Below are 23279 nucleotides of genomic sequence, written 5' to 3' on the forward strand. Positions count from 1 at the left end.
TCGCCGATAAATCTATTTTGTATTCACAGATTGTTCACAGACAATCCTGTTATTAGTAATATGCCTGTCTAGCAGCTTTAAAATGGTTCAGTATTATCAGGTCATCTTCCTATTTAGACAATTTATTAGGTACTACAACCCAAAGTTCGTTTTTCTTTATTATTTATTACATTGTTGAAATTATAAATAAATCGTAATCATTTTTTGATCAACACATTCCGATTTTTAAATAGGTGAGAGGCGCTATTTTTTCCGTCCCGTAAAGGACCACCTTACGCCGAAGTTGTAAACCAAAAATAGAAGAATGTACAGTCTGAGATTCATGGTGGTATTGAGTTGATGCTGTATCCGTCCACAGGTATTTATAGCTTGGCCTTATCGAATTTCTACTTTAGCCATGGGTTGCGTAACTGATTATAATTAAATTTGAAATGGCTTAATAAGAGTAAGGACTTAAAAATTCCTGATTATATCCGGTAAAAGCAATTACAATAAATGTTTTTTATCGACATGTGCAAAGTAAAAGTCTGATGCTTTAGTTGATGACAATAACAAAGTAATAATAATAAAGCAAAAAGTAATGGTACGTAGGTACTTAAATTCGTTATATATAATTCTTTCTAACTAACTTGTAATTTTAAGAGTTTCTTGTTCTTCTAGTAAAAATGTTTTAATAAAGCCGTTCGAAAGGATTTTCCTGGAGGTTTTATTATAATAAAGCCGTTCGAATGGATTTTCCTGGAGGTGCAAGTTGTCGGCTTAAATGCATAACCAAGTTGAAATCCTTGTAGTAAAATTTTAAATTCCGAATTTTCGACTATTTCGTTCCAACTTGTTTCGCTCTCTTGTCGCCATAAATATTTGATGTGACGGCAAACTTGGCGGCTATCAATGGGGCGTAGAGCGGGATGGGTTTGGATTGGGTTTTTGGTGGGATTCGGATTCGGATTGGGAATGGTCGAGGAGGGGGAGGTGGGTCGTTGGATAGATAGGGAGTTACTAGATTTGGGGTCGGGGATTTGGCATTGTTGTGCGTAGAAGTATCCGAGGTATGCGGCGTACCAAAACCGGGCATAATCAAAATACAATTGTGCGTGTAGAGTGCCTGTGTCTGTGTGTGTGCTAGCTGTCCTTTCTGTGTGTGTATTCGTTTCGCGCTTGTGTGAGTGTGTTGTAACGCATGCACAAACGTTTATTTCTTTCTTTCTTTTGGCGTTTGTTTGAGTGGGTGGCGTGGCGGCGGTGGGCGGAGAGCGAGAGTGAGAGAGAGGAAGGCCACCTGGAGCGCCGAACAGCTGCGCGACACTCTCTCTCCCTCTCCCTCTCCCTCTCCCTCTCTCTCTACCTCTCTTTTTCAGCTCTCATGCCCACGAAAGTATGCTATAAACTGGAAACCTGAGAGCGGCAGCAGGATATGTTCGTCCTGATGGGCTGTTAATGCAAATATGTGCGAGCGGAAGTCATCGTAAATTAATTAATTACAAATCGAAGCGATGCTCGATAAAGATAAAGGCTAGCAGCTGTAAAATGAAACCGAAACCGAAACCAAGACCAAGAGTAAACCCGATCCTGGCCAGCTGAATTTTTACCCATCCTGCCACCGACTGGAAGTCGTGCTCGCCTCGGCTCCTTTCGGCTACCATTCGTCCTTCCACGGACTTCGTGTGTGGCCTCCGGACTCGTGGCCGCCTGGCAGAGACCCCAAAACGTTTTCGGGCGCTGTGCTGACAACATCCTCGCAGGACCAACGAGCGGATGGTGCGTCCCAAAAGCCTCCTGCTCGGTGTATGTGTGTGCAGAAACTTTTAACCGTGTGCGCTGTCTGCCTGTGTGTGTGTCTCTGTGTGCTGGTGCGCGAGGTGTTGGAAAATTTATTGCAGTTTGAAAAAATCAAAGGAAAAACTTAAGCCGCACCAAAAGCCTCACCTCCTCACTATCGAGAGTCCCATAATCCTGGCCTACTTGAGCATACAAATTCACAAAGAATTGCCAGCGAGCGGTGAACAGAATATTATATACAAAAGCCAATTTTTATATAATCAAGCAATAAAAAGCCACAAAAATGTGGAGAGGGGGGAGGGGGGAAAAGCGTTTTTCGGTCGTCTGTGTGAGTGCAGAAACATTAATGGCAGCCCCCGTTCGTGCCTGCTGTGCGTTGGTGTGTGTGAGTCTGAGCCTTCTCGTGCTTGAGGCCTTTTTCATAAAGAGGTCAAAACGTTGCTTTCGCCCTGTGTGTGTGTGTGAGTGTGTGTGTGATTGTGTGCTGCGTGTGTGTGCAGAGTTTCTTCATGCTTTCTGGCTGCCTTCTTTTTCGGCTGGTCAAGTCAAGAAGAAAACTTAAGAGTCAGACTTTCGGCTGTCACGAGTTCGACCCCGTTCTTAAAGCGACCCCGCCCCTTTAAAGTTGCCCAGCAAATGATATAACAATTAGCCAGGAGCTACCATTTGTCCCTGTTATTTTTGGGCCGAGCTTAAGGCGCAACTAATGGGATCCGGGTGGCTTTTCCGGCGCTTTCTTTTAAGCGCCGTGCCGTAGTAAAAATTATATAAAAGTCGGGCAACGATTGCCATTAAAAAAATAAATGGCACACTTAAAACCAGAGAAATGTTAAAATGACATAAAAATACAATATTTATTGTCCAACATTCATTTTGATTGATGAGATAAACTAAAAGAATCAACTTAAGTTAAAAATAAAAAAACTATAATGTAATTGTTTGATTTACAGAAGATTTAACAAAAACTCTTTCTGTAGCTAGATTATAAAACGGTCTCTAAAGTTCCATTAAAAGAACCGTAAAGAAAGTATCCGTTGGTTCCCTCAAATTGATGGGGCAATTATGTAAAGCAAAGAAAGCGCAAAAATGTTACGCAATTTTCTAAAAAAAAAGGAAACCACAAAACATAGCGAGGCAAAAACATAATTAATAACAAAGCCACACGGTTGAATTCTTGGACAAACTCTGTCCTGCGGCTAAAAATAACAGTGAAAAAGGACACAAAGAGGCAGGAGGAAAAAAGAGATAGGGGGAGGGGCAGGATTAGCAGGAGAAAGGAGAAAGGAGGGCCTAGGACTAGAAGCAGCGGGAGCTACTCAAAGCATAACAATGAACATAACCGCACATTCAGCCAGAAGCAGTAAAAAACGCAAAGTGGGCGGGGAAATGAGGCGGTGGGCGGGGGTCGGAATCACCTACTAAACCTAAATGAAAGTAAAAATTGTAAGCGTAAGCTAAAACAACAAACACAGCAGCAAACTAAAGCAAAAGCAAGAAAAAAGCCGTGAGAAAAGCGATAAGGCCTAGCAGATAAGCGGCATCCAGAGAGGGGCGGGAAAATTGAGATAGAGAGCGCGGAAAATTGCCGGAGAGCCTGGAAAATGGCGAAGAGAAAAGTTGGCCAAAAGAGAGTTTGCCATGAGTTTGTAAGGAAATCTGACATTTTTGGTAACTAGCAAGCTAATGGGGTGAACAAATCTGAAGACTCAGTAATCTCTTAAAAATGTTTAATTTCAACAACAATTCTTACATCTTTAGAACTATGACTAAATCATTTATAAAATGCTATGACTAATTATTTTTTAGGGGACACATATTTTAAAAAGCTTGTGTTAAATGGCAATTTAGACAAATATTAGGAAGAATCCTGGGTGGTTTTGCTTATTAGACCTTAAAATATATGTGGTGAAATAAATTGAATAACAACTTTTACTCAAAATAGACAAGCTTTATACTTGTTCTTTAAAAACAAAAACTAAAAATGTTATAAAAAACATATTTTTAAAGCAACAATAAATTTTGTGTCTATATAAATGATCATTCCTATGAAATAATTATTTTTTTAAGGGAAGTTGGCATGTGGTCTGTGTGAAATTGGGATACATTTGATTGTGCTGTGTTAGTCCTAACTTGATATACATATGCCAATTTATTTATTTTTTATGAAAAAAATCTTTAAAATTTCTATGTAATTCTTAATATTTATCTCTGATTTTTTTCCGCAGACAGGCATCCTTTGAGCCTTAACAGCCATCGAGCGAAGCCTTCGAAAATGTAAACAAAAGCGACGCAGGCGCAGCAGTACTCTCTTCCGCACACCTCAAGCAGTTTGGAAAGGAAAGGAAGGGAAGGGAAGGAAAAGCCGAATTTCCAGGCTCGCATCCTGCTCGGCCGTCGGCGGCCGTCGGTTTTCCAGCCCACATCCTGGCCAGGCTCAAAAACAGGCTCAGGCAGCCAGCGCTCACAACGCCAGCAGAGTGCGCAGCGTGATGTAGTCCAGCTCCAGGATCCAGTATCCAGTATCCAGCTGCAGACCGAGATTGAAATCCAGCTACAGCTCCACTCAGGGAAACTTTTCCTTCGCCACACTCGAGCACGCACACACAGGGGCACACGGGCACGGACACGGACACGGACACCGACACGGGCACACCGAGTCGGAAAATCGGAAAAGCGGAAAAGCCTCAGACAAATGGCCAGGAATAGCAGCAGCGGCAGTAGCAGCGAGCGCAGCAGCAGCAGCAGTGGCACAAAAACGGGGGAGCCGTGAAAAAAGGAAGGCGAAAAACATTTCAGAGGCGGGGGGCAGTGTGGTGTGCGAAAATCTAGGGGAAAATAGCGCGCCCCGTGGAAATGGAAATGGGCATGCTGGGGCTTCTTCTGTTAGCCACGCCAGCAGCGGAAGTAGCAGCAACACCAGCAACAGCAACACCAGCGGAAACGGAAACAGCAACAGCAACCTAAATCCGCGACCGCCCCCAATTTATCCGTTCTTCGCTCTCTCCGTTCCGTGTTAATTGTTATTTATGTATAGTGTATATATAAAGTTCTGTGTGATACAAATGGATCGCAAAGATCCGACGGCAGGCGAGAAACTCTAATCTAAACTCAGTCTAATCAAAAGCGTACAACGACAACAAACGGTTTTGCAAGTGAAACGATAACACCAAACCAAACCAAACCAAACCAAAAAACCAAACCAACAACATTATTCCAACGGGTCCAATGTTGCAGCCAACAACATGCAGCAAACAGCAACAGCAGTGGCAGCAACCAGCAATCGCAACAGCAGCAGCGGGAGGAGCAGCTAAAGATCATGGAGCCTTAGCAGCAGCAACTGCAACAGCAGCAGCAGCAGCAACAGCAGCGGGAGCAGCAGCAACTGCAACAGCGACAGCAGCAACAGCAAGCCGCAACAGCAGCAACACTTGGTGCCACAGCGACAACATGTTGTCCGTAGGCCACAGCCGCACCAGCAGCACAACGATAGACTTCAACAGTCGCCGGCGGAGGGGGCGCCTACGAGGACACGGCCACGCCCCCTTTGTCCTAGCGGAAAACAAGCAACACCAAGCTACGATACTGGACGAGTGTGTAAATATTTTCAAGCGCTTAGTATTATTAACATTAAAAACGATATCAGCAACAACAACAATAACGAAAGCCAAGACAAGAAGCAGAACAGCAGCAGCGATACCAGCTATCAGTGCAGCACCTGCAACATCTGCAACATCTCGTGGTGCCTCAGTGGATCAGCTGCTCCCTCCAAGCGGCCGCAGCCGCTGCAGAAGTCGCTGCATCCGCCTGCCGATCTACAGCATCCTGCTGCTCTGTTTGGCCACCCAGGGACTGGGATTGGGCGATGCCGCCAAGCCCAAGTCGGCCAAGCAGCATTTTGGTGGCAGCGGCAACAGTAACAGCCCGAACCAAAACCAAAACCAGAACCACAACGATGTCCTGGGCGGGGTGGGTGCCCCATCCCAAACGTCCGGCGAGGACGAGGCCGAGATCATGTACCCCTTCCAGTCCGGGGAGCAGATGTTCGGCCTGGAGGAGGACCAGGACCAGGACCAGGAGCTCAACTCCAATGCAGTGCCCGGCTCCGACGAGGATAATTCGGCCAATCAACGTGGTATCAATGGTGAGTATCCCTCTGACTTTTATTCCCCCGCCCACATCATTCCTTCGCGTATGTGGAATTTTGCATCTGCCAGTGGGTCTTTGACTAATGGCATTCGTATTCAAATGAGCCACTCAATTTCGGGGGCGAGAAGTTTTTTTTTGGGGTGGGCGGTTCCCTACGCTCAACTTTTCAGCGAAGACAAATTGAATTTGCCTTGCATGGGGCATCGATGAGTTGGAAGCGAGTGTGAGTGCTGAGAAATGATAGCGAATAAAAGTTCAAGGCCCGGAATCAGACAAATGTTTAATGGGGACACAGGTACATATGCGGTCCGCCCACACGGCGTATACGTAACCCAATCAGACATAAGATTAATTCGAAGAAATTCATTTAAGGTCCTAAAATTAGAAATCAATTTTTAAAAAAGGTTGCAACAGCCACAATGGAATGCTTCTTAAATTATTTTACTATATGGCTTTTAAACATAGGCATTTTGGGAATCTATATATTGGGAATTAAGTGTACGACGTCAGACCTTTAATAAAACTTTTTATTTTCGCTATAATTCTTTAGAAATTAAAAATAATGTATTATTCCGCAACGATTGTAAACAAGAAGTAAGATGTTGGCAATTATTTTTCAACCACACTGCGTATGAGCGATATTTATGTGCTTACACTTCGTATACGTAACGTGGCGGATGAAGTGCACGCCGCTGGGGCGAAACAACCACAGTAATTCCCGCAAAACTCATATGCGCTGCGTATACGTAATATGGCGAACATAAATTATCCCGGCCGCAGCATAAGCGACTGCAAATGAACATAATGGAAGGGAGAACTGTCTGCAGTTGGCCGATGAAATATATGTGCTTCTGTATGCGCCCAAGAGCGTGTTAATGTGTGCTCAGCGCACACATATGTGGAAAAATACATATTTTTCTGTGCCACATCAGCGAAAGTCAGGCTGCTGCGGCTGCCTCCCCTTTTGCACCTTTTTGCGCCCTTTGCAACCTTTTTACCTTTTGCCCCTGATTCAGCCAGCCTGTCTTTCTGCTCCCGTGAGCGGCGCAGTCACATTTTGGCCAACAATTAAACCCAACATTGCACACGGACCCCGGAGCCATTTCTCATTTTAATGACTCAACCGAGCCAAGTCCTGTCAGAAAAGTGGCTGTCTGCTTTTACGATAAAAAGAAAAAGCGAAAAGCGAAAAAGTGATCGACTAAAGTTGACTCCTTTGTCTAAACAAAGGGGCAAATCTCCGGATATGTATAGATCTTGATGATGTCAAGCCCCGATAAGCTACCCCGGCTAAATCCCATCCAATCCCGGGCTTTGTTTGCCTTTTACCACACCCCCCGCCCCAGAACCACCCAAAATAAATAAACCCCGCTCGTGACACACAAAACCACTCGAAGGCGGAACGTGTGTCCTGCGAACTGAAAACTGAAACTGAAAACTGCAATTGCAGTGGGTACAACCACAAAATGCTTGTTGTGTGTAAATCAGGCTTTAAAATTAACGCAGATTGCTGGAACAAGCGACAGGCCACGAGCAATTAACATGAAACCAGCGGGGAAAAAAAAATATCCACTAAAAAACCGAGAAAAACTACGTCGGAGGACACACACAGCGAAAAATAATGCAGACAGAGCGGGCACATAACTCAGGTCATACACATACAGGTCGTACTTATAGTACAATCCTCCATATAAATGTGCACTGGTCTTCTCCTCAGCGACCTTTGTTCGAAATTTCATATATATCTAGATGTATACGTGTGTGTGTGGGTACATATAGAAATTCCTGCCAGTGTGTGTGTGTGTGTATTTGCCTTGCTTTTGGCTTTTCTATTTTACCATCGACCCAAATTGCTAGCGCGCTCTCCGTATAATAACAACAAAAATACACACACTCTTGGGTGAAATATAGTATAAGTATGTGAGCTGGTGAGCTGGTGTGTGTGTGTGTGTTTGGGGCACACGCAAACGTGGCTGTTAACGACGTTTCAGGCTCTCAACGTCGGCGTTTTTGTGGGTGGCAGTGGGTGTTTTCGGGGCAGACCCTGAACAAAAAGCAAAAAAAAAAAACAACCGAAAGGAAAGAAAATATAAAGTTAAGTAAAGACCTCGACCTAAACGGCAGGCGGCCAAAAACTTGGTGTAACTTTGTGTGTATGCAAACATTTTGAAAAATGATTGAGAAAAACAAAAACAGAGACAGAAACAGAAGAGGCAGTGGAAAAAAGCCGAAAAGAAAAGCGAAACGGCGGCGGAAAAGTCCGAAAAGAAAGCACGCACAGCGCCTTAAACACAGAAATTTAAATCGATAAATCAAAATGCCAACAACAGAACGGCAACAGCAACAACATCAACAATATCGTCCTGGCAAGGACGTGTGAGTTGCATGCTAAAAGCCACGAGAGAGACGATGAAAAGCCCACACCAAAACCAGTACACCCATCACCCATCACCCAGAACCCAGAAAAACGAGCTCTTGTGGGTGGCAGGAAGTCGTTTCCTTCCTGCCTCCCAGCGAATTCACTATACCGTTGTGTACTTTTCCTTGCTGTGCTTTTGTAGCGGGGGCTCTTTTGCTGCTCTGAACTGAAATGACAACATTTGGCCGCCTTTTTAATTATTGACATACCCAACATACCCATCGCTGGTGTCCTTCCAAGCCTTGTGGCCACTAATTGCCCCTCCTGTCTGCCCTCTGTCTATTTTTTAACCACGTTTGTGCGCCCTGCTGGCTGTGATTTGGCACTAATTTTAATCCCAGCTCAGCTGCAACTGACTCAGCTCAGGTGAGCCCACAGGATTGGATATGCCAAAGTCCCGGCTTCTGTTCAAGCAGCGAATGAATCACGTTCCATGTGCCCGCAAGGCGATTGGATATCAATGAATCGCCCCTTATCGACGTGATTCATGCGATCCGGGGTTTTGTGGTCGGACTTTTGTTAAACCGGTTAGCAAATGCAATCTCACAACGGTATCGAGTGTCATTCACTGCGAACCGCGTAAGCAAATCTTTCTCGAATGCTTTGAAAGCATGCTAGATTTACGTTTGTTTGCTTATATTATGTTAATATGTGGTGTTCCAAGATATTTATGACTAGTCTTAACTGGTCTTCAAAACAAATTATTCACAAATTAGTAAGAGATACGCATCAATTCACACTCATGTTGAATAAACACCAATAATAAGATTATGTCTCCTACAAATTAGATTAAGCCACTGAGCTTTGTGGTTCTCGTACTACATTTGATTTTCTAATCTATATGTGCTGTTGAGAAACCGCAATTAATTATGGCTGTGAATTTCGCTTATCACCTTAAGTTTTGTAGCAAACGATTAGTTGATTTATGGTCGTTTTTCAGATAATAGTTCTGGTGACCCAATGAAAAATGCAAATAAGATTTTAATGAATGCGAGTATTAATAAATCAAATGTGAAATCCCACTTATTTATATTTCGGTTTAGAAAAACCTTTGTTGACTCATCCAGTTATACCTTTTACTTTCTGGAATTTCTCATTACACTTGTTCATATGTGGGTAATTCTTACGATTCTCAAAAGTTATTAAACCAGGCTCATAATCATGCCCAGATTTTAAATGGTGCTTAAGCTTCAAGTACCTACTTGCCGTAAAAAAAAACAGAATACGAGGATGAACTTCTTCTACAGATTTTTGAATTTTATTCCGCTTGCCAAAGTTTTAACAACTGCTATAAATTCATAAATGCGAAAATTAGTTTAAGAAACATTTCCCATTAAATTAAAGGTTTCCCGTTCCGTTTTCGGGGGTTTACTCGTCGCAGTTCTCTACGAAATTGGGTCAAGCACATAGTGTCGAGGCTGGCATTATAATGTTGGCACTTTGGGCTCGGTCCACATCGGGATTGCCCTGGGGATAGAGCCGCTTTTGATTAGCTAAAATGCGGCCCACTCATGTGTGTATGTGTGGGTTTGCTTAGGGCCCGAAACTGTGCCAAGTTATGGTCGCCTCGCCATAACTTTTGAAGGTGGCAAGGACTGCCGCCGAGCAACCTTCATTGACAGCTAGCTGCTCATAGCCGTGATAAACCTTCTATGGCAATCCTTAAGTGCCCCAGCCCCCATCCACATCCACATTCATGCCCACGTCCATATCCACATCCATCCGCATATTGAGCACACTGCGCCAGGACGAGCGAGGCTCTTCTCTCAGCCTGCATTGATTCAACAGCCACTTGACAACCCTGCATGCACGGAGAAAAAATAGTGGTCATTCAGTCTGACATTTCTTTATTAAATTTCATTAGGCATTACCATTTAAAACCAATTTTAAATTTAACAAATTGATACATTTTATGATATTACAAAAGAGGTTTCTGTAGGTTGAGCCTGGATATATCAATCTAACCTTTTCGTAAATTGTTTGTTAAATTTTAGTAAATTACATTAGATATTACCAGAAGTTTTGAATTATAAATTTGATTTTCCTGTATATCTGAAGGTAGTGCTTTTTAAATCAGTAAAAAGTACTATAGTACGTCCGATTAAAAACCACTTAACTAATTTTAAAGTAAACACAGTGATAAATTGTATTATATTACAAAACGAGAGTTCTGTAGGATAGGTCAGTCACCAAGGTGGAACTCTAAGCTGTCTAAGATTTTTTCATCATTATTTCATTTAATAATATAAGTAAAATCCAGTCCTTAGACAGATTTTATCAGTGATGGTCGGGTACCACTTCTCATTATACAAGTTTAAAACTCTTAAAAATACTACACTTAAATTAAAAAAATTCCCATTTTGCGTATACTTGGAAATTTTTAAGGGAAATGAATAAGTTTCTATATGAAAGGTCAACTAACCCCAAATTAAACATGAATTACAAAATAAGTAAAATCATTGCGCCATTTATTTTTTAGGAATTTTAAGTGAGGGCAGTAAACTTTAATGTACATTCTCAAGTTAAAGATGATTCACAAATGGCATTAAAGTTCTCCTTTGAATGCAATAAAACCGATAATAGCCATTGTCATATTAATAGACAGTGAGTAGCAGCAAGAGATAACTAAGGGATGACTAATACCAGTCTTATTTCTCTCAGTGTGCCTCGGCTTTTGCCGCTTTCAGTGGCTTGCATGTGCATTGCACGTTTGGCTTGCTCTGATTTTGGCTGTTTAGCTGCTTGGCTGGCTAATCGATTCGCCAGCCACCTTGAAACTCTGGTCGCTCTCGGCGGAGCGTTTTGGCCCGTGCCACAACGTGCTGTCTCTCTGATAAATTAGCAGGTGCTTTCACGTCAGGTGCTTTTCCGCGGGGTCAGAGAGCGTGAAAACGCGCGGACACCAGTTTTCTGAGCGTGTTTGTGTGTGTACGTGTAGTTGGCATTTCCGCTTTGAGCTACCATAATGAACTTCCGGCCAAGCGTGCGATTTTTCTTTGATTCTTACTCGTTCTTTTTCTATTACTTTTACTTTTACTTTCACGTTAGCTGGTTCCTGTAATTTTCGTGCGTTTGTTCAGCCGTGATTTATGCACACTGATGACGTAGCGAAAAGAGCTGAAAATCCGCAGCCAAGTCCCAAAGTCATTTGGTCCCTGCTTATCGGGTCCTAATGAAGTTTAACCCCTTGGGAGGGCGAGAGGGCGAGACTCGAAGAATTTCGCTTTATCTATCAAATAATACTTTTATTGCATTATCAGGGTACATAGTATGTATATGGTATATGGGGTGGCACATAAATATTCATGGGATGCTTATATACATAGTTGGGTCTGCCTTGGGCCAGCATTTCTATCCACCAAACGAGTAAGCAATTTTGGGGCATGAATTGGAATTTTCGGCAACGGAATGGAATTTCACTATCCTGCAGCTCTTGACACTTAATGGGTTAATCGATTAGGCCTCCCTCTCGTTTGGGTTTTCGGGGATTTATCGGGTTGCCTACTACTTGGTCACGCGATTCCAGGCGCTGGCGTAGCGCTCCGCCTCGAAGAAGTTGCCCATCGTTTGGGGCAGATTCTTGCGCTTCGCCTCCGTTCCCAAAATCCGCGGGGGCGTGTAGTAATTGCTCTTGGGCGTGGCAGCCTCCGCGGTCTTCTGGCTACTGCTAATGCACTCCTCCTCCTGGGCGGGAACGGGTGTGGGCGTGGCCGTCACCACCTGTGTGCGCCACTCGAAGATGGGTGATTGGGCTCCGCCCTGCGGCAACTGCAGCTGAATTGTGGCCCGGCTCACGAAGAGCTCCTCCTTGCCGAAATTTTGGACTACTGCGACTGCCATCTGAATGAATCGGTTTCAACTGGCAAACTGATTGCGAATTCGCACTGCGAGTGGCGACAGCCGCAGAGCATTCTGATGTGGCTTTGTTCTCTGGTTACGACTTTGGTTGCTCCGTAAACAACGCGTCGCATGACGCATATCACATACCCGCCGGCAGTGTGTGAGTGGGCTTGATTGCCAGATGGAGATGGGGGCGTGAGGATCCAGCTATAGAACTGTTCCACAAATGGGGAAAATTGAATTCTCTGTTAAACAAAATTGAAAGTTAAAGACTATATACAAGATTTTTTCTTCGTAATTTAATTTTAGAACGTTTTTTTATTTATTGTACACTGTTGCCAAAAGTTTAAAACTTAAGGTACAGGGAGGAATCGGCCATAGTTGCTAAGACTTTCGGGCGGACTAAATTATTTTTACAGGTTTACTCAAGAACTAGAATTTTTCATATGAATGGGAAGAGAAAGGGATTAAGAATTTAAATGCGTTGAAGCAGGTTGGCTGATTTGAGAAAGTTAAGGAACGTTTTAAATTTTCTACCCTGATACAAAAGTGAGAAAACCCATTTTAGTCCATTGCGGTTTTACAGTTATAGTTTTAAAATTTAAATATGATATATATTAAATAAAAATTATTCTATTAATTAAATCGTAAAGTACATTTTTCTTCCATGATTTCAAAAATTTCAAATTATGACATGCAATTGTAAATGTATATATTATTAATTCAATAAGCAGACATTTCTTTGAACTATTCCTTTGCCTATCAACATACTTTTTCTCCTCTTCAAAAAGTCTTCCTAATACTTTTTATCTAATTTATTGACAGTATAAACTTAAGTCACAAATCTAACAAATAAGCTATAATAAATGTTTCAGTAATTGGCCTATCAGCGTGTTCCATTTCTTTCCATTTTTCTTATCATATGAGAAAAGCACTTAACAAAATTTATGAGCGCTCACCTCTTGGTGATTTCATCTAAAGCACTCTTTTAGCAGCCTGATTGGACGCCAGCAACCCATCTGTTTTCATTTAAATGTTAATTATATTCGATTTTGGTCACGATACCATCTCTATATGAGCTCTGGAGTTCCTGAGCTCACGACGACTGCAATCGCTTAGTCAAATTGTTAGTGCCATTTCAATCGCGGCACTCGGAACTGGTTTCCCCTCGCCCCTGACCAAGTATTCCATGCGGAGAGCAGGCAGCCAGCAAGGCAGACGCCCACATGGACAACAAATAACAATCGCAATAAATAATCAGATACAATAAATAATAAATAAAATTTAATAGTCATTATTTTCTTACCTTCATCAAGTGAACCAATAACAATTTGATGACCAACACTGCTTTGAGGGGCTCGTGCAGGCAATATTGAATATTTTGTCTAGATATGAAGATTCGATGGCGTAATCAGTTATTCGCAAAATATAGTCTTGCAAATTATTTAGAGCTACTGCTCAATAAGCTCAAGATGCCTTTAAAACTGGAAGATTCTTAAATGCTCTTCCTTTCTATACTAAGTCCCATATGAAATGTGAGATTACTTTTATTTATTGCTTGCTCGTAATTCCTTTCGAGGGCAGTCTATTTTTAGTGCCATAACTCTTGGACACCAGTATTTTTAAAATTGTGATTCATTCTATGGAGATAAAATAAGTAAATGGCATTTTCCGCGACAATTTTTATATAATTTTAAAACATAAATAAATCGAACAACTCATTAAAGTTGAATCACTTTTGTTTTATATTAAATTGTTTTGATTGTTATTTTCATGGAATTAGATTCCATAGATAACGAACAACACTTTATCCAATTCAATTCAAATCTCTCTAACTGATAAGATAAAAGTATATCACAATTGTACAAATCTCACCGAGAAGATATCGGATTTCCCACTGTGTCACGTATCTGATATTGTTTTAAGTTATCTTTGGCTTTAATTACGAATACAATCAGTTAGGTAACTTCTTCAATGACACGTACCTATTTTTGGAACTTTCGTATATATATTTTTTCATTTGTGAACCAATTTCTACCGTTTTCAATTGCTCTCGATAGCTTTCGCAGTGGCTGAAGCCCATTGACCAACTCATAACTGCATGAGTAACCCATCAGAAAGTCTGCTCATTAATATGTTTCGAAGGCCGATGATCCAGTTCGATATGCAGGGCACCCGCTTGAAAGCGAGTGTTAACAGAGAACTGTTGCCACCCATACATACTCGTACCTCCCAAAAGTTCGCAACCCTTTTGCAAATGTGTTCAAATTCAATCGGCTTCGAGAGACATCGTCTCGGTCGTCGTCACTCATTAAGCATTTGCCCAGTGATTCATAAGAATCATTCACTTGTGGCTCACGCTCGATGTCAAAACGCCCACCGCCCCCAAACTGAAAGTGGGTGGGTCCAGTGGGTGTGGTGCGGCGGGGTCCGTTAACTGCATGCAAATTGGCAGGGAGTCCGTCTGTCTAAAAACCGGTTATAGAGCAAATTTCTTTGCTGCCCGTCTATTTGTTCGGTCTAACGTCTCGAACTGAAAACAAAGTGAGTCAATCCTGACACTACCTATTTCAGAGGCGTAGGAAATAGGGTTCTCCTGTGCCCCTAAACAAAAAACAATATTTATTAAGATCATTAAGAAACTGATTTAAAAAAGTATCAATGTTAAAAATATTTCGAGTCCAATAACCCTTACATAACTTTATTTTGTATTCTTTCTTGGTAACCCTTTCCTAAATCTCAACCTTGAACTTGCAGTATCTCCCATCTTTTGAGAGCAAAAAAATCCAAAAACAAACAAAGTTAGATTCAAGATTACAAGTCCCCAAGATGATTTATGTGGCATTTGTGGCTGCCACACAAAGAAATCGAAGCTGACTTATTAGAACTGTGTGAATGACATGAATCAGTGGAGCTGCGATTAAAGCCGCGTTAATTATTTGCTTGGCACACGCGCCAAAATGATTGCTCACACAGTGCAAATGATTGTTAAACATTTACATTGCAAACATTTACCATCATCAGCAACATCATCATCATAGTCAGCGACTTGGACTGCCGAAGTCGGCGTCGAATAAGTGCAATTTGTTAATTGTTGCACAATGCGCTGCATAATTTACAAAATAATTGCCATGAAAATCGCACACCAAAGGCGCCGCATGCGACAAGGGAGTTTTGCCAGCGATTTCCAAAAGGTCGAGCCACTTAATTGAGGATGTTTAATTGGGGATGGATGGAACGTATCACAGATTGAGATATGTACTCTATGGATACAGGTAGCAATCGAAAAGGTCAGAATAGCAGACGACTAAATGACAAATTTGTCAGACGTTCCGATTCGTTCGATTCATCGTCTTTTCGTTGTCTTCCTGTGCAGTTAATAATAATGAGGCAATCGTGTAGAAAATACATATTAGATTGATTTTAGGATTGGGGAATTTATGTGCCCCATTTCTTAACAACATAACATTAATATTCAGGTGTTATTTTCATAAATCAGTCAGCTGTAAAAATCAATAGTGTATATATAGTGGTTTTTTGCTTATCCCTTTTTCAAGGATTCCCTGAAATTTCGTTTGGTTGTATTTATTAAATGTAATGAAAAAAGTTTGTTTTTAAACGCAAATTAATATTTCCTGGTATTGGGCAGTAATAAAGAGTTTATCCTGTTACTTTTTTCTTGGAATGGCATAAGCTTTTTTGTTACACTATTAAAAGTGCGCAGAACATTTTAATCAATTCAGGGAAGAATGTTTTATTGTTTCGTTTATCCATATGTATTAAAATGAGATATTGATAAAAACATAGTATTTCTCTGGAACAAAAAAATGGCTTCTGTTCAAGAGATTTTACGGGAGTCTCTCTTTAAGAGATTAAGTAGCAAAAGAAAATGGATTTGGAAACCCTGTTCATTTTTAATTCAGTGCCTATAAACTCTATAAGCAGTAAAAGAAATTTTACTATCAAAAGTATGCTAACATATTTAAAAACCAATCCTGTTTTAGAAAATAAAACCCAAGGCATTGAAAGGTATAAAAGCGCCCTAACTAAACTGTAGCAATGAGTTGATATTTCGGACGAAATACTAAAACTAGTACATATGTTGGGTTCCCTAAAATATTTTCGGATCTTGATTTTTCTTCCTCTCCACCAACATAATGCTAATTTGAATTCTAAACCACATGAAGCCTAACCCACTTTTGTACACTTACTCTTTGCAGACACGCACAACGATAACTCGACCACCACGAAAACGCCACTATTCCCGAAAGACCTATTCACGAAAGAACAGCTTGAGAACGGCGCTGTCATCCTGCACATCATTGGGGTGATATATATGTTTGTGGCGCTGGCAATTGTCTGTGATGAATTCTTCGTGCCTTCCCTTGACGTAATCATTGAAAAGCTCGGCATTACGGACGATGTGGCCGGCGCTACGTTTATGGCAGCGGGTGGCAGTGCCCCCGAGCTCTTCACCAGTGTGATTGGCGTTTTCGTGTCGTTCGACGACGTGGGCATTGGTACGATCGTTGGGTCCGCCGTGTTCAACATCCTGTTCGTGATCGGCATGTGCGCCCTCTTCTCGAAGACGGTCCTGTCGCTCACCTGGTGGCCTTTGTTCCGCGACTGCTCGTTCTACAGCATCAGCCTGCTGGTGCTGATCTACTTCTTCCGGGACAACCGCATCTTCTGGTGGGAGGCCCTCATCCTGTTCACCATCTACATCGCCTACGTGGCCTTCATGAAGTGGAACGTCCAGGTGGAGACGTGCGTCAAGAAGATGATTACCAAAAACAAGGTGACTCGCGTCAGAAGTACAGATCAACTTATGCCAGCAGTAAGTAGTTGGGAAGTTTTTTTGCAACAAATCAATTCAGATCAAATCAAATCAATCAATCAAATCAATCCAAAAATTCCAACAGAATCTCTCTCTCTCTATCTCGAAAAATTCTTAATTAAAAACGAAAACAAAACCAAAAAAAATAAAATAAATAAAGAAAAGTAATGAATACGAAAATGAAAGAAGAAAAAAAAAACCATTACAAAAAACGTTAATCAAGAAGATCGTAAAAGAGAAAGCGAAATTGAAAGCCAAAATTTTGTGTGCCAACTGAAAATGAAAAGAATCAAAGTTAAAACGAAAACAAAGATCCTTTGCCAGGAACGAAATTTCGTTTTTGATTTTCGTTTTGTGTATGTTTTTCCCACCTATTAATCCGCCTTTAATCCCACCTCCACATCCATCTCCACATCCCCAGTCTCAATCTCTGTCTCAGTTTCATGCGAGCATTTGGCGCGTGCCGGATTTTAACCAGTTAGCAGGTGCTAAATCATTATGACTAAGGGCCATTGTGGCTGCAATCATCGAAGAAACGTCTGTGACTAAGATATCTGTGCCGAGCTGATGATGCTCTTTGGCATTGAAGGCGATGACATTAATCTGACGAGAGTTCCACTCAAATTTCACCTGCGTTTCGAAAACAGGTCCAGGAAACACTCCATTCCGTCGCCTTGACCTACTATAAGTTTCATTACAGTTCGAAATCGAACTACTCATCTATATGGCATTTCTAGACCCATCTTTGGGATTTTTTCCCACCCAAAACCGGTTTATCGGTACAACGGGGAGTGTCTAATTAAAAATACCTATTGAAAACGTAAGACTAAACCGGTTGGGGACTATCTTTGCAATTGAGCATTTTAGATCCTCCAGTATTTATTGAAAACTGAGATCACGGTTTTAAAATAAATTTAATTCTACCGGATTCTGGAAGAACAAGAAAGTTGTGATATATGTTGCATACGTTAAAGGCGTTAGCGTGGGTTTTTAAAAACCCCAACTTGATATTTAATTTATTTGAAAAGACCTTGCTAACTGGTTATTCCCGTCTGCGTTGCACCTCCGAGTTCTACTAACTTTTATCATTATTCTTATTATTATAATATTCTTTCATGCTATCGAAGTAATCTTAATTCTACTCACTAGTTAAACTTCTGATTTCTTCTTTAGTACTTAGCTTCGATTCCATTTGTTAGTCAACCGTTTGATTTGCTATGCGTCTTTCGACTTGTGTAACTCCACACCCACACCCACTGAACACGCCCACTCACTCACACACACCCACAGACACTAATACACGGGCATACACTCCTGACACGATCCGAAGAGAACTCTGCATGCTAGTGAATCCCAGAAAGAAACCTGCACACACTGCTTGAACTTGATCTTGTCGTTGATCTTGATCTTCAGCCGGGACTCGAACCCGCTGCATGCGCGAGCGAGAGTGAGACGGAATGAGTGTGGGAGAAGAACGAGATCTGTACGCATGCGTAGAACACTTCTTATTTAAATGTAGTCCATGCTTCTTGCTCTGTATAACACATCCCATGCGCACACCTTCTCATCCTTTTTCTCAGGTGAATGTCTTGAATATGTTTAAAAGTCTTTAAAGCAATTTCAGTTACTCAATAACATCTGGTATTTGGGCTCCTCCTTAAGTTATTAATGGGCTTATGAAATTATATCATTAAAAAAATGGCCTTGGGATTTATAATAAAGTTCTATATCGCTAAGAACTTCTATCAGGACTTTACCTTTTCACCTTTTTTTTAAAGTCAGTGTCGGCATTCTATTAAAACAGTTTTTCTTTACTTAGATATCCCTTTATTATTATTGAATTAATCATGCGGTTTGGATATGTACAAAGTTTACAAAAGCTGTATTATGAGTGGGTATTTATAAATACGTTCGGATTGAACAGTATATTATATAATATATTTTGTTCTTTGGGCATAAGCAAAATTATTGTTCCGGATTCAGCTCCAGTGAATTATTTGTCGGTTGGATTACATTTGGTTGAGGTCCGGTCTTCAAAATCACCTTAATCGCCTTTTTTCATGCTTGATGTGAATGCCAGCCAGATCTATCTTGGATTGGATCGAGGATAGTGCACTTTCTAAGTCCTCGATATAAGCACTCTCTTCGAATCCGGCCTTTTTCTTCAACAATGGCGACCTTCTTTTCCTCCTATGGTCCTCAACTTCAACATTTTTCCTTGAAGATGCCTTTCTTCTCCACTTTTTTCCGTATTTGGCTTCCAGTTTCTTATTTTTCATATCGAGTTCATACGACATTTTAATGTGCCAGAGATTTAGCGCCGTGTATATAAATATGAAGATGCGGAAAAAGAGGACATAGCCCACCAGTATGCAAATGGCGAACAAGCCGTAATGGGAAATCGAATCCAAAATATTTCCGCCGTCCCATTTTAAAAATCGATTATCACCACATGAATATATAATCGGTATGAGCAGCGTAAAGTACAAAAAAAGGGATATTAATTCGACAAGTCTTTTCTCGAACATTTTGTTTCGTTGCGTCGCGTATGAAGTTTTGAAAACAAATGTCCCTCGGGTCCTAATATGATCGTATTTCAGCACCGAGCTTAACAAAGTTCTGTGGTTTTGGGTGTAATCTCAGACTTACATAAAAAACGCATTCAGCAGCCAGATCACCCGTATATTTTCACATGATTCGTCGTTACTAAGAGTAGCTTTCTGTGAATTTTTTTTCATAAATTCCTTTTATTGTTAAAATTTTATACACTAACTAGCTATAAATCGTCGTAGAGCTCCGATTGGATTTATAAGACGTTATAATGATTCTAGCTCCGAATTATTCACATCTTGGCGTGTTAGGCAGCGGCCATGATAATGTTGGAAGACACAATACCGCTTCTGGTATGGATTTTCGGTAGAGTGGCATTTATTTGCTTTTGAGGTACAGGTGGAGCACGCCTCAAGCTAGAAGTCATACAAGGGTGGACCTGTGCCTGATGCAGCCTAGGTAGGGTGGCAATTTCCAACGGCCGGGTGTCGTGTTTGATGTGAATGCGAGCCAAATCACTTTCAATGAGCAAAGGATTGCTGATGGTCCTTATCATCTTGGGTACCTGCTTACTCTTCATTTTTTCAGATTCCATAAAATGTTTTGGTCCTTTGTATGGGCTTTTGTTGCAGGACTTTTCACCAAAACACGCCTCCGGATCTTTTTTGGCCTCCTTCACTTTCTTCCACATTCTAATGTCAATGACCTTAAGCCTCATGTAACAGAACATAATAATGCGGTAATAGACTACGTAGCCAATCAGCGCACATAGAGTAAAGGTGCAGTTTTCGTACAGCGTTTCCAACAGGTCATCGGTTTCGATTTTTCTGACGATTTTCTTGATCTTGCAATATTCATAACTCATCGGAGTCACAATAAAGCAGTAAACGAGCAAACTGATCAACTCGAAAATTCTTTTCTGAAACATTTACAGCTCGATGCAATTTTTTTCAACGCTTCGTAAAAAAAGATGGTTGCGAGTTTGTAAAAACACTAGTGATCCAGCTTCAGACAATTTCAAACTGTCGGATTCCCAATGCAAAGTCATACTCATGAACTCGGTCTCCAGTGAAATATGAGTCGAATCCTTTGCGGTCATCAGTCAGATACGACTTAATCATCAATTTGTACTAGAAAAGTAGTTTCCAAATTTGGTCAAGCTTTCTTATTTCATTCCCGTATCTCCCAAAGAAAAAATTAGTTTAGTTTAACAAGAGCTGCACTTGATTTATTTCAGTTTAATATTATCTCGCATTTTGTGCGTGTGATTTACGATAAGTAGGTACACAGATAACAATAGCCTAGCTTATGACTAGTAATAAATATATTCACTAAACTAAGAATTGCTTTAGCTCGCGCGAACGAGTACACTGGAATGTGGTGATTGACTAATTTCGTGTTCGATTCGGTTTCGATTATCGATCTTTGGGCAGTAGCTAATACTTGATGTGGACTTGGTCCTCTTAAGTTGAGCTCAGAATTTCACAGAAACTAAAACCAAAATTGGTGGTCGTTATTATGAGCCGACTTTTAGGCACTAATCACTTCGGTCTACACCTGTTGGGGTCTGGGCATCAGAACCTTGGGAGACATAATCACGCCTTTGCTGTGTTGATTCGGCAGAGTGGCACTTTTCTGCACTTGGGGCACGGGTGGTGCACTTCTCAGGCTGGGACTTGGACTAGGGTGGACCTGTGCCTGCTGCAGCCTGGGTAGGGTGGCACTTTCCAGCGGTCGCGTTTCGTGCTTGATGTGAATGCGAGCCAAATCGCTTTCGATGAGCAAAGGATTGCTGATGGTCCTTATCATCTTTGGAGTCTCAGGCCTGCTTTTCTTCTTGCCAGAGTCCACGACATCGATGTTCTCGGTGGAGACGGGCTGGTAATAGGACTTCTTGTCCAAACCCGACTCAGGATCCGTTTTGGCCTTCTGAAGCTCGTCCCACATCCGTATATCGCAGACCTTCAGCTTCATGTAGATGAATATGATGATGCGGTAGAAGACGACGTATCCAATCATCAGGCAGAGGGCCAGGGTGCAGTGATCACCCACAGTGCCCACCAAGGTGTCGAAGCTCATCCTCACGATCCCATTCTGCGTGCAGTACTTGTAGAGGGTCGGGGTGATAATCACCCAGTACACGAGGACCGTGATCAATTCGATAATCCTTTTCTGAAACATTGTGGCTGATGGGCTCACGCTTCGATGCGGTTTGGTTAAAGCTTCGTGACTGACTAAAGACGACGTGCGACTCATTGGGCTATATATAAACGTTCGTATTACAGCGCCGACCGCAATCGAACCGCCCGGTCCCGAAGTCAAGCTTAAAATCAAGCTCTTCGCTCACCAACTGAATGCATCGAGGGGTTTCCAATCCGGTTATCAGTCAGACAACGTTTTATCATTCGCTGTTTACCAAGCCACATATGGAGGGTAAACAAATCGCCAATACGTCACAAGTGGATCCCAGGAATATTTGCGCCATTTCTTGGAACTGGCTTTGGGGGTCACCCTGGCAGGTTGCCATCTCTTCCGATTCCGATGTTGATTCCGATCCGACTTACTCGCATTCGGTTACCCATTACATTATAGCACGCAAACGGGTTGAGTGACAATTTGAGCTTTTGTTTGTCTTGCGGATTTGCATCTCTTACATCATTTGGTAAGCCACTCAGGTCGACAGGCGAAATTTTGAGCTTGATCTTGAGTTTTTTTTTCTTAAATTACGTTGTGTGAATCATGCTGAACTTAAATAATTCATTATGTGATTTAAGCGCTTTGGTAAGGTAAATTGCCCCTCGTCTTTGTCTCCGAACGGTGATGAATTTTCGATATTATAAAATACTTTTGGCGTGATACACGACTGCAGCGAATATAGATAGTCTGCCATTAATTGTGGCTAATTGCATTGTCTAAATCAATCAGGCCGATCTGACAGCCCACAGTTTGGAACAGGTTCAAGGTGAATAATCCCTGGGAGAGAGTTCTCTCGGCTTGTGGTGTAAAAACCTTTCGAGAAATTCCCTCTGTGCGACATCAGATTTCACAGGTGTCTTCGGCTCTGCGTCAGGTGAATGAGTGAGTGTTGTTAGTTTGAACCGTGAATGAGTGTAATCGGAAAAGAAAACCCAGACCATTAGCTAGAGGCTGGTTCGGCCGATCAACAACATGACTGGGCATTAATTAGCATTATAATCAGGCTCAGTGGGCTCAGTGGGGTAGTTCACCTGGGCACGAGCCACTTGTTAAATCGCCAAGAGCGAGGGGTCTGAACTTGACTTGCCCTACACCTGCTTCACTTCCAGTTTCAGTTTCAGATTCAGTTTCCAGTTCAGTCCGACTTATGAATGGGAGTTACGAAAGACTCGTTCTCCGATCGGACTCATTTACACCACTATATAGTATAAGCAGGCCAATTATCATATCGTTTCGTTTCCATTCATTCATTAGAGTCATTAGCCACCTTCCTCCTTAACATACAGTACACACGCTTTAGATATTCGTAGCTGTAAGGTTAGTGCTTGCCTTGCATTAGTTACTCCCACCGATTCCGAATCCGAATCCGACCCATCATCTGCCTGCGCTTCCTTCGCTATTATATGCCAACAATTAATTCGCATCGATTGAAAGTATTTATCGGTTTCAGTTCTCCGACAAAGTTTTTCCAAATGTTTTTGTGTTTTATCTGTTTCTTTTTGATTATAGTGA

General features: G+C 41.7%; 3 protein-coding genes across 12 annotated transcripts in view; 1 reads left to right on the forward strand and 2 right to left on the reverse strand.

Moving 5' to 3' along the window:
* The first annotated feature begins 1655 nt into the window (after positions 1 to 1655).
* The window catches only part of LOC119546205 (sodium/potassium/calcium exchanger Nckx30C), a 39804-nt gene continuing 18180 nt past the window's right edge, over positions 1656 to 23279 (forward strand). For 6 of the 10 annotated variants that reach the window (XM_037852331.1, XM_037852335.1, XM_037852332.1 and 3 more), the window contains exons 1-3: positions 1656 to 1758; positions 4005 to 5920; positions 16405 to 17021. In XM_037852331.1, the coding sequence (XP_037708259.1) occupies positions 5005 to 5920; positions 16405 to 17021 (1533 nt within the window). In that variant the 5' untranslated portion in view covers positions 1656 to 1758; positions 4005 to 5004. The remainder of the gene's footprint in view (positions 1759 to 4004; positions 5921 to 16404; positions 17022 to 23279) is intronic. The other 4 variants (XM_037852333.1, XM_037852339.1, XM_037852340.1 and 1 more) reach the window with 1 other exon arrangement.
* LOC119546209 lies at positions 11563 to 12222 on the reverse strand. The gene has a single exon (XM_037852344.1). It carries the CDS (start codon positions 12182 to 12184, stop codon positions 11849 to 11851), a length of 336 nt encoding a protein of 111 aa, XP_037708272.1. The 5' UTR covers positions 12185 to 12222; the 3' UTR covers positions 11563 to 11848.
* Positions 20807 to 21854, reverse strand: LOC119546207. Its single transcript, XM_037852343.1, has one exon. The coding sequence runs from the start codon at positions 21825 to 21827 to the stop codon at positions 21123 to 21125; it is 705 nt and encodes a 234-aa protein (XP_037708271.1). The 5' UTR covers positions 21828 to 21854; the 3' UTR covers positions 20807 to 21122.

This window comes from Drosophila subpulchrella, chromosome 2L (assembly GCF_014743375.2).
Source record: "Drosophila subpulchrella strain 33 F10 #4 breed RU33 chromosome 2L, RU_Dsub_v1.1 Primary Assembly, whole genome shotgun sequence".
In the NCBI taxonomy this organism is placed as follows: domain Eukaryota; kingdom Metazoa; phylum Arthropoda; class Insecta; order Diptera; family Drosophilidae; genus Drosophila; species Drosophila subpulchrella.